We start from the raw sequence: 10,213 nt of genomic DNA on the forward strand, positions 1-10,213 counted from the left end.
ACGTATTAAGGCTGTATGTCCCTAACTATGTAAGGGATAAGATTGTGCATTTCAGTGGATATATACATATTATGGCTGCCTGTCCATAACTCTCTGTAATGGATGAAAATTGGACCTATGATTTCATAGGTATAGAGAAGGAAACTTCTTTGACCATCATAGGTCTGTGCCTTTTCTACAACTTTCAGTCTCAGTCTCTTTACAGCATTGAGAAATCAAATGGCTTGTTTACGGTCACACAGTCTTTAAATGTCTACAGTAGATTTCAGTCCAGTTTTTCCTTGATTCTCATCTACATTTCTAGCTATTATTCCTTTCTACCTCTTTATACTTGTATATTTCAGACCTCAAAAAGTGCTCTTCTTTAAGAGAAATTGCCCTTCACATCTCACTAGTTGTATTTCATGTCCATTGGGTGGAATAGGGAGTGAGCATCTTCCAAGGTCAAGTTGGAGACAGGAATCCAATCTACTCTCTTCAGTTTCCAGTTTCTTTGTCTGTAAAATGAGATTGAGACAAATGATCTTTCCTATGGAATGGAGCCTTGAAACTCAGGTACAGGACAGACTAACCTGAGTTAGAGGTACTATATTTTAAAGGGCCTCTGACAAGGTTGAGCCCATCCAGGACCACGTCCTATGAAATATTGTTCTATGAAAAACTGGGGGTATTTAGCTGTGTGAAGAAAGGACTGAGGGCTTGTGTGATAGCTAGTTTTTCCCATGTATTTGAAAAGCTGTCATAGAGAAAAGGAAGTAGACTTGTTCTATGTGGGCTCCATATGGGAGAAAAGGGAGCAAGTGGAGTATGGTAGACAGAGAGCAGGCCCTAAAGAAAGAAAATTAGCATTCAAGTTCTGTCTATGACACACTGGCAAAACACTTAATTCCTTAGTATTCTAAGGAAATCTGTAAGTCTCTAAGTTACAGAGAAAATACTGGTTTGCATGATGGGGGAACCTCCTCACAGGAACTCCCAACATGGATGAAATCACAAGTGCAATCTTTCATAAACAGAGAAAAAAAGAATTTCCTAACAATTGAGAATTATAGTAATGAATTCCCTGTCATTGAAAGTATTGAGATAGAGTGGAGTTAGTCGCCCTTCAGGGATGGGAGAGTGGAGATTCATCAGTGGTACAGGAGACTGAATCAGATAACCCCTAAGTTTTCTTCCAATTCTGAGATTCTTCCTTTCTTTGATTATCTTGAGGATTTTATTTAGGAAGTGGCTAGTGAAGTTTCCCTAGTCAAATTTGAAGACTAAGCAGAAAATCCTGTTTGTTTTAGAATTTATATGTATACACTGAAATGTGTATCTGCTTTTTCTGCCTTAGTAAGCAGAGTATGCCAAATGGAGGTCCTTGAAGGACTCAAAGGTCCCTGTTGTGAATGGCACTGATGGGTGTGTTAATGCTGTTGACCCCATAGGAGTTAGCAAAGAATCATTGCTGCCTTCAGGGTAACCCTAGAAATTGCTGGTTTTCATAAAATAGAAAACCTTGATCTCAGTTAATTTGTCATTATTGTTTGTATCTCTCCTAAGAGGAGATTATTAAAAAAAAGAAAAACCCAACCAGGGATATGAATAATGTTAGTACTGAAAAGGACCTTATAAATTATCTAGCCCCTGACATTTATTGCACAGATGAGGAAACAGAAGTTAAGTGGTTATCTGGGTTCTATTAATCAAGGTTTTTCTGCACTACTTATAGTGAGGAACATCTTAAGAGTAGATAACTACAGTAATCACATTAGAAAAACTATGGGTTTCTGTGTTCATCTTATTGTTCCAAAGTAGTTTGTAACTCTTCTCTCCTTTTATCCTTCCCTTTAGCAGTAGACATGAGGAAAGGAAGAAAGAAAGGGTAGAGATGACTGTCTCCTCATCTCCACTGGAGATGAGGAGGCTCAGGGAGGATCAGTAGTTTGTCTAAGATCACATAACAGGTGAGGGATAGAACCAGGGCAAAAATCCAAGTATTCTAAATTCTCAACTGACAAGCTTGTGAAGAACGGAATGGTACTGTTGAGACGGAGTAGGTGAGGATGTGGAAGCCCCTCGACAGTTGTGGCCTGTGAAGGAAGAGGAAGTTCTCCAAGACAGGTCACAGCAAGGAGCTACAAGATATCCTTGAGGTCCCTTACCCTCTTCTCCCCTCCCACAGGCTCGGCCCCTAACCCGATACCTGCCCATCCGGAAGGAGGATTTTGACTTGAAGACGCACATTGAATCATCAGGCCATGGTGTGGACACCTGCTTGCATGTCGTGCTGAGCAGTAAGGTAGGTGTGTGGGTGTAGGAGTGTAGGGGATAAGGCTGGGAGGGCAGGAACACCCCACCTTCCATCTTCGATACAGCTGGGAACCTTGAGAACTGTATGTCCCCTTTCTTATTTCAAATCCCCTTCTGATCCTCTCCCCAAGAATTTTCCCTATGAGGAAGGGAGTGGGAGGCTAAGATTTAGGTATCCATCGCCCGTTGGGCTTCCACCATTCCAATTCCCTCCCCTCCACTTTGTTATTGAAAGAAGCCAAGGAAGCAGGGGGTATCTGCTGGTTTGAGATCTTCTCCTTGTCTTACCACTTTCTTATTCAGGTCTGTCGGGGCTATCTGGTCAAGATGGGTGGCAAGATAAAATCGTGGAAGAAACGTTGGTTTGTTTTTGACCGGCTCAAGCGCACCCTTTCCTACTATGCTGGTAAGTTGTGCCCCTTATGTCCACAAGCTCTCCTTCAACCTCATCTGGGAAGCTGGATCGTAGGGCTCAGGCCCCCATCCCCCTTGTGACCCTGAAAAGATGCAAAGACTGCAGTTTCCTTGGTATCCCTCCCCCTCTGTCCGACTGGAAACCATGTTATTTTTAGTAGTAATAACCATTAACATTTATTTCGTGCCGCCTTATCAGAACACACTTCAACCTATTATTGGCTAGTGGATGAAGACTTGAACCTTCTATAGTAATCAATCTACTTTTTAGTTTCCAGTTTCCAGTTTCTTTGTCTGTAAAATGAGATTGAACCAAATGACTTTTCCAGATTCCTCCATGCTTTACAAGCGATTTTGACTACACAAAGTTTATAGGGTTGTTTGTTTTAAATCTATGTTTAAGTTCTTGACTGGCATTCTAACCTTCAGATAAAAAGCAAGTTACTCCTTTCCTTCTGTTTCCCCATTGAATTAAAATAAATAAATAAAAACATTTAAAATTAATTTCATGAAAAACCCCAGAACATTATAAGTTAACTCAGTAAGTGCAGTGGAAAGAGTCTGAAGTCTGAAGTTCTATATGTTCACTCCAGTTCCACTACTTATTTCCTATGTGAGGATGGTAACCTTTCTGGTCTTCACGTGCCCCCATTTGTAAAATGGGGAATGATAATAGGTAATATCTACATGTACATTTAAGACTTGAAAAACACTTTGCATAAATTATCTCATTTGATCCTCACAACTGCTCTATAAGGTAAGTATTATTATTTTATGAGGCAAGTGGGATTAAGTGACTTGCCTAAGGTCACACAGCTAATGTTAAGTATTTGAGACTACATTTGAACTCAAGTCTTCCCCACTCCAGGGTTGGTACCTATCCACTGCACCATTTAGTTGCCCCTGGTAGGAACTATTATTTATCCCATTTTACAGATGAGGAAAACTGAGACTGAAAGTAACTTGCCAAGGGTCACACAGGTAATAAGGTGCCCTGAGATTACTCTTTGTGTGGCATTATCTGTTCTGCCAACTGTCATCTTATATTACCTACTTCACAAGTTTATTGAGGAAAGCATTCAATAATGTGATACAGAAACATAATCTATTATTAATGAAGATAATCTGGCATAGCATTTCCCGGGCTCCTCTCTCTTTTCAGCCCATGGTGTCCTCTCTTTTTCCCCAGCTCTCTCTGGGGCTGAGCCGATAGTCTGGAGATGACAAGAGTTTGTTAGTGGGTGTGGGAAGGGTGGACATTCCTCCTGGCAGTTGTTGTAAAGTTGACTCTATTTGTCCTGTTTGGCTCAAGTGGGTAGAGTCAGAAAAAATTTAGGAGGCGGCAGATTCAGGTTTTCTAAAAACAAACAAAAACTTTGAACAGAGTTTTCTCCAAGCAGAATGTGTTTTCTAGGGAGGTGATGGGTAGTTTGTCCCTGCTGTGGAGATCATCAAACAAAGGCTGAGTAACCACATGCTTCTGAGGGGCATCTGGTGCTGGCTGGCCTCTAGAACAATAATAACAGCTAACATTTACATCATGCTCATTATGTGCCAGGAGCTGTGCTAAGTGCTTTCCAATTATCCTCATTTGATCTTTACTGAAACTTGTTTTTTGGTGGGGTGCTGTTATGATCTCCAGGTGACTGAGTTAGGCAGAAGTAAAGTGACTTTTGGCGATCACACAGCTTGTAAGTGTCATCCACTGAGTTGTCTGGTGTAGGGGCTTCCCTTCTTTTTCTGAAACTCTGTGACCGCCTGCAGCATGTTGCCGGCTGGCTCAGAGGCTATAATTATTCCTAAAGACTGAAATTTTGTATCTCAGTCCTGGGACAGACAGCTCTGTGAAGGCACTGGGTGGGAGCAGGGGCAGGGATTGTCCTCCCCTGTGAGGCAGGAGTGGCAAGCCCCTGGGGCTCCCACCTCCCTGCAGGTCTCCATGACCCCAGTAGGCCCCGCTTTTCAGCCCCGTCTTCTCTCTTTACAGACAAACATGAAACTAAGCTCAAGGGCGTCATCTATTTCCAGGCCATTGAGGAAGTTTACTATGACCACCTTCGAAGTGCCGCCAAGGTGAGGGGGGGGGGGGGGGGCGGTGGCTCCCAGGAGGGAGGCTGGGGAAGGTTAGGAGGGGTCAGGAATTCCAAACTCTGACTTCTTCCATCCTCCTTTGACATTTCTTCCTTTCTTTCCCTCGCCCCCCCCCTTCCCCAGAGGAGATTTTTCAACTTCAGCCTGGTGACTGAGGTACCCCCACCTTCCTTCCTAAAGCCCTTTAATTAGTGCTGTCTCTGCCTTCCCCCTGACTGGGTCCTGCTCCCACCCCCCTCCCCCTGCCCCCGGCCAGAGCCCTGCTCCCTCGGCCTTGCAGCGGGTGCCAGAGACAGGCTAACAAGGAGAGGTCAGCAGGCTGGCAGAGGAGGCAGAAGGCTCCGCTCCAGTTCTGGGCCCCATTCCTCACCCCCCTGTCCCTGCGAATGACAGCTTCTCTCTCTAGCTTCTCTCTCGCCCAGCCTGTGCAGAAGTGGATGGGTTGGAGCAAGGGGAATGGAGGCAATTTCTAAGGGCTAAATTTGAGAGGGTGGGCCAGAAGCCAAAGCCTGGGGAAGGAGACGGATTTAGCCCCTTTAAATGGAGGCCTGCAAGTGGAGGGGCAGGGCCACGCCTGCAATCTGGAGCCATTGGAGAGTGGGAGCACTCCCCCCAAGTCTGACCCTGGCCCCTGCTAACCAGCCCCCATCCCAGCTCTAACCTTGAGGCCTTGGTTTTCTCGGACCTGACCTAACTGTGCCTAACCTGCGGCTCTGCATTGTTTCTGAGGGGGGCCTGCGTGGGGGAGGACGGGCTATTCGGGGCTGCCCTTTCTCGCCGGTGGCCCCTTTCCCAGGGACAAGCCTTCTCTGAAACTGCTCCCGCTCTGATTCTCAAAGCTTTCTCTCGGAGTGGGGGCTGGAGGGGACTTCCCAGAGCTGCCCAGATGGGGGGGATGGCCCAGAAATAAGCTCTGAGGGTGGCTGAGACAGATCAGGAAGAGAGTGGAGAGGGATGCCAGGCCTGGCCCTGGGACTTTGTGGGCAGGAGCCGGGTTTTCATTCCACCCACCTGCCCAGACCCGCCTGGGTGCCCGCAGGCCGGGCTCAGCCCTCAAACCCAAGAAGGGTCATCTGGTTTAGGGCGGGGGCTGATGGGTGGCCTGGGCCTGTGCGGGCTTGGGCCTGGGCTCACTGCGGGCCTGGCCTTTTCCTCCTCAGAGTCCCAACCCGGCCCTGACCTTCTGTGTCAAGACCCATGACCGGTTGTACTACATGGTCGCACCTTCCCCTGAGGCCATGCGCATCTGGATGGACGTCATTGTCACTGGGGCCGAGGGCTACACCCAGTTCATGAACTGACCCGAGGTGATGGGGGCACCCCTTGTGTTCCTCTCCGTGGGGGAGGAGTCACACCCAGCCATCTGCCCCTTCCCCCACCCCCCACGACTCCTGGGGGTGTTCCTCTGGGAGCACTATTTCCTGAGGCTTGGAATTCACTCTACCAGGATATTTCCTAGGAATTCCCTGGGAGGGGAGAGCCTGATTTGGATGACTTTTGTAAGACATTTTGCTAACATCCATCAAGCTTCTCACTCGTGTGAGCTGCCAGGCTCTGGGCCTCCCAGAGCTTGCCAGAAGGGGAGGCGGGGATGTGTCCTCCCTGGGCCTTGGCCCCTGCCACAGCCCCTCAGGAGCCCTCGGAGGGAGTGATCGGGCCAGGGGCCATGGAAATGGGCCCATGCTGGCGAGCGTCCGGACCAAGGGCCTCTCAGCTCAGCCTTCCATGTCTCCCGGGCCCTTTTCTCTTTTGAAAAGGACACACTTAAGGTACCATAATCTGCCAAAGATTCCCCTCTTCATCTCAGCCCCCTTCCCAGGGCCCTGAGGGCTGAGCACAGGCCACATCTTGGAGGCTGTAAAAGGGGCAGGGGGAGCTCTACTTCCCAAGACTCCTTGCTTTCTCTCCTCCTTCCCTTGCCCTGGTTTATTTTATTTTTGATGTTTTTTGCTCGTGACAGAGGAAGTGGTACCGTTGCTGCGGTCACAGCCCATCTCCAGCAATCTAGAGCCAGGCTCACGCCATAGTTGTGTCCCCCCACCTCATCCCCATCATTGACCATCCTCATCCTCCTCTAGGCACCTCTTGTGGGCCCTGCCTCCCCCACCCCCAGTCTTCCCAAGGTTACTCGCTCAAGATTTCTTTAAGGCCCTAGAACATCTTACACTGGGGAGAGGGGACCTGACCACCCATTCCTCCCACCCCATCCTCTTACCACCAGGCCCCAATGCACTAGTCCTACCTGGCCCTAGGTGTGGGCCCTTCCCCCTCCACTCGTGCCTTGACTGGAGCCAGAGGTTGCCAGGGTCTGGGGTGGTGACGGAGCACGTCCTGAGGCACGCCTTGGCCCAGGAAGGGCTTCTTTAGATTGTTTTCCAGGGAAGCGAGGAGCTCACCCCACTTCCGGGAAGAAGGGAGTGCTGTCGCGGTGGGAAGAACCATCGAGGGGAATGAAATGTGCCCCCTGCCCGCGCCGGGTCCTACCCCATCTCGGCCTCAGGACTGGGGCAGGGAAGACCAGGCTCCAGCCTCGCTGGTTCCAGCCCTTTAGGCCTTAACACTAATCCCTCTTCTCCTGTCCAGACTTCCTTCCCTCCCTGCCTTTCCTCCCATTGGCCCGAGGCCCGAGTTACTCAGGCCCTGGCTGGGGTTGATTGTTGTTGTTTTTTTCCAGTATTTGTAAGCAGTTCAACAAAAACAATAAAGCATTTGAAATAATGGGCTTGAAGGGCCTGCTTGGGGAGGGGGGAAGGTGACTCTGGAGCTCCCTTACAGAACACCTTCTGGCCCTTCAGCACATTCTCAGGGCCGATCCCATGCCTTGAACAACCTGAACCCCCGGTCCAGGGCCTCTCTAACGCGACCCCGGCTCAGAAACAGATGGGTAATGATGGCGACGGGACCGGGATGGTGCAATAACTTTATTGACCACAAGGACAAGGGGGCGGCCCTGCCCGGGGAGAGTTTGCCTTCTGTTGGGGCCGTGGAACATCCCGGGCGGGGTGGTCCTGTCTCAGCAGAGCAGGCCCAGAAGCAGGAGGGTCAGGAGCAAGCAGCTGGTGGGGAGCAGCACGGGCACGGACCCCGAAGTCAGCCAGTCACCGTATCGACTCAGGAACTGCAGGGCGACCCCGTTGGTCCAGCCAAAGCCCTCCTGGGGGGGGCACAGAGGGTCAGCCCTGGGAGCACTGCCAGCCCTGGGCACAGACCCTGCCTCCCAGAGGCTGCCCCGTTACCTGCACTTTGTATTCTCCACCACCACCAGGCTCCCCAGAGTCAGTGCTGATGTCATACTAGGGAGAGAGGAAGTTGGGTGGAAGGTTACGGGCTGCCCAAACCTGCTGCCTTTGTGGGGTGGTGGCAAGGGGAGGAGCGCCTGAGGGACGCCCCCGGTGGAGAAGCACCTTCCCCAGGACCCTCGGGAGGAGACCAAGGAAGACTCACCTTCTCGTACATGGCTTTGTTGTTCTGATAAACGGCAAAGTTGGTCTGGATCCACTTCTGGGCCAGCTGAAAGGCCACCTCCCGAGCCTGGTCCGAAGCGGATTCTGCCAGACCTGTCCCCACAATCCCAGTGGTCCTGATCAGCTCCCAGAGCCCCTCCCTCACCCCCAGGGCCAGGGCAAGGGGGGGTGAGACGGGAAGGCTAAAAAATAGGCTAAAAGGATGGTGGGGAAAGGGATAAAGGCCCTTTCCTGCAGGACCGTAAGAACTGAACCTGTCATTTCCAAGGATGAAGGATCAAAGCTGCCCTCTCCATTTTGTCCTTTCTTCAGCCTGTGAAGAGGCTGCTATTACCCTGAATCTACAGGTGAGTTTAGCAAGATGGAGTGATTGACCTAGAGCGCAGCTGAGGCAGGATTCGAAGCCAGGACCCCCTGAGCCCCAGACACACGCCTGTCGCCACATTGCTGGGTTTAGAGCCGGGGAGGGCTTGTAGGCCAGCCCCCTTGTCCCACAGGTGAAGAAACAAGTTGTGAAAGTCGCTGCGCCCAGGCCCGCTGTCCTGGAATGGAACAGCAGTCCCTCCGTCCCTCCCACAGACCCACTATTGGAATGCTCCTTACCTTTCACAACTAGGTCTTGAAGAGGGGCCCAGGCATTGGGAAAGTCCCACTGCTGGCCACTTATCTGGAGGGATGTTGGAATCCCATGCTTATAGGTCAGTATCTTGTTGTCCTGAGGAGAAGCACAGAGGGACATGAGAAGCCTCGGCTGCAGCAAGCAGACTCCCAAAAAGCGGCCCGAGAGTCCCAGTGCCAGAGCCGGAGCCAGCTCGGCTCAAAGCTGCCCTCTGGTGGACGTGGGCGTCCCATGGGGCGGGAGACACCAGCAAAGAAGCGGCCACTGGCCCTCTGAGAGTGCTAGGATTTAGCAACTGTGGATGCTGAGAGGCCTCCTGACCCAACTCCTTTTACAGAAAATGAGGGAAGCGAGGCCCAGCAGCGGCGCAGAGGCAGAGAGCCTGGGGAATGTTGGGCAAGTCACAACCTCCCTGGGCCTCAGGGTCCCGATCTGTCAGATAAAGGGGGAGGAACTAGACAGCCTTTAAGGTCCCCGCCAGCTCCAAATCTATGGTCTGTGATAGTTCTTTGGGGGTCTTCCGGTCCTCCAGACCCTCCATCCTCACCTCTAGGTACTTTATGTTCTTTCTGACTGTGTCAAGATCAGAAAAACAACCTGCCCAGAGTGGACTGAGGTTGGAAGGGTAGAAGGCATGGTTTTGTTGCCCATTCTCTAAGTTATAATCAAACCAGCTGCCCAGGGTCTCATTCCACAGCAGAGCCTTCATGGCTTCTTTTCTCTGAGTCTGGACTTGGAGGTAGCTCTGGGACATTTGCAGATTCCCTTTAAGAAAGAGCAGGATTATTGTTGAAAGGAAAAAAAAAAAAAAGGAACAAAGAGAAGAGAAAGAAGGAAGAGAAGGGAAGGAGAAAGAAAAGGAAGGAGGAATAAAGAGCAGGGTCAGCTGTGTGTGGGAAAGGGTCCAAGGACTCTTGGGTGCACACGTCTCAGTAAGAGAAAAGCTTAATCCCAGTTAAAGGGTTTTAATTCTAGGCAGAGTCTCTGTGCCCCCAAATAAGATTGCTAGGGCTCCTTACCCAGTTTGAAGTAGAAGGTGCTCATTAAATTCTCCGCCTGGCACAGGATGGCATTTAGATCGACCGGCACTACCTGGCTGGTCTTGGTGTCAAGCAGGTAGTTGCTGCCCATAAACCATCGGGAAGAGAAATCCCAGCCTGATTCAGCCCCGGCCTTCAGTTCTGTCCACAGGGACTCCCGGGCATCTATGTGGGCAGAGGAGGGTAATGGAACCAGGAACAGATAGAATTCTGGGACATAACAGAACCGCGCATGAGCCAGAGTAAAGGGTTATAAAGACAGCATGAAAATGGAAGGTGCATTGATGGGC

General features: G+C 50.3%; 2 protein-coding genes across 19 annotated transcripts in view; one reads left to right on the forward strand and one right to left on the reverse strand.

Moving 5' to 3' along the window:
• The window catches only part of PHLDB1 (pleckstrin homology like domain family B member 1), a 62,955-nt gene extending 55,437 nt beyond the window's left edge, over nt 1–7,518 (forward strand). For 16 of the 17 annotated variants that reach the window (XM_074302290.1, XM_074302284.1, XM_074302285.1 and 13 more), the window contains 4 exons: nt 2,168–2,284; nt 2,599–2,701; nt 4,697–4,782; nt 5,961–7,518. In XM_074302290.1, coding sequence (XP_074158391.1) covers nt 2,168–2,284; nt 2,599–2,701; nt 4,697–4,782; nt 5,961–6,101 — 447 coding nt within the window. In that variant the 3' untranslated portion in view covers nt 6,102–7,518. The remainder of the gene's footprint in view (nt 1–2,167; nt 2,285–2,598; nt 2,702–4,696; nt 4,783–5,960) is intronic. The other variant, XM_074302282.1, reaches the window with a different exon arrangement.
• Nucleotides 7,519–7,706: 188 nt separating this feature from the next.
• TREH (trehalase) overlaps nt 7,707–10,213 on the reverse strand; it is a 10,728-nt gene continuing 8,221 nt past the window's right edge. For both annotated transcript variants that reach the window (XM_074302300.1, XM_074302299.1), the window contains exons 10-15: nt 9,903–10,088; nt 9,431–9,648; nt 8,868–8,979; nt 8,245–8,357; nt 8,037–8,093; nt 7,707–7,954 (exon numbers count right to left, since the gene is read on the reverse strand). In XM_074302300.1, the coding sequence (XP_074158401.1) occupies nt 7,814–7,954; nt 8,037–8,093; nt 8,245–8,357; nt 8,868–8,979; nt 9,431–9,648; nt 9,903–10,088 (827 nt within the window). In that variant the 3' untranslated portion in view covers nt 7,707–7,813. The remainder of the gene's footprint in view (nt 7,955–8,036; nt 8,094–8,244; nt 8,358–8,867; nt 8,980–9,430; nt 9,649–9,902; nt 10,089–10,213) is intronic.

The sequence above is a fragment of the Sminthopsis crassicaudata genome, chromosome 3, assembly GCF_048593235.1.
Source record: "Sminthopsis crassicaudata isolate SCR6 chromosome 3, ASM4859323v1, whole genome shotgun sequence".
Lineage (NCBI taxonomy): Eukaryota > Metazoa > Chordata > Mammalia > Dasyuromorphia > Dasyuridae > Sminthopsis > Sminthopsis crassicaudata.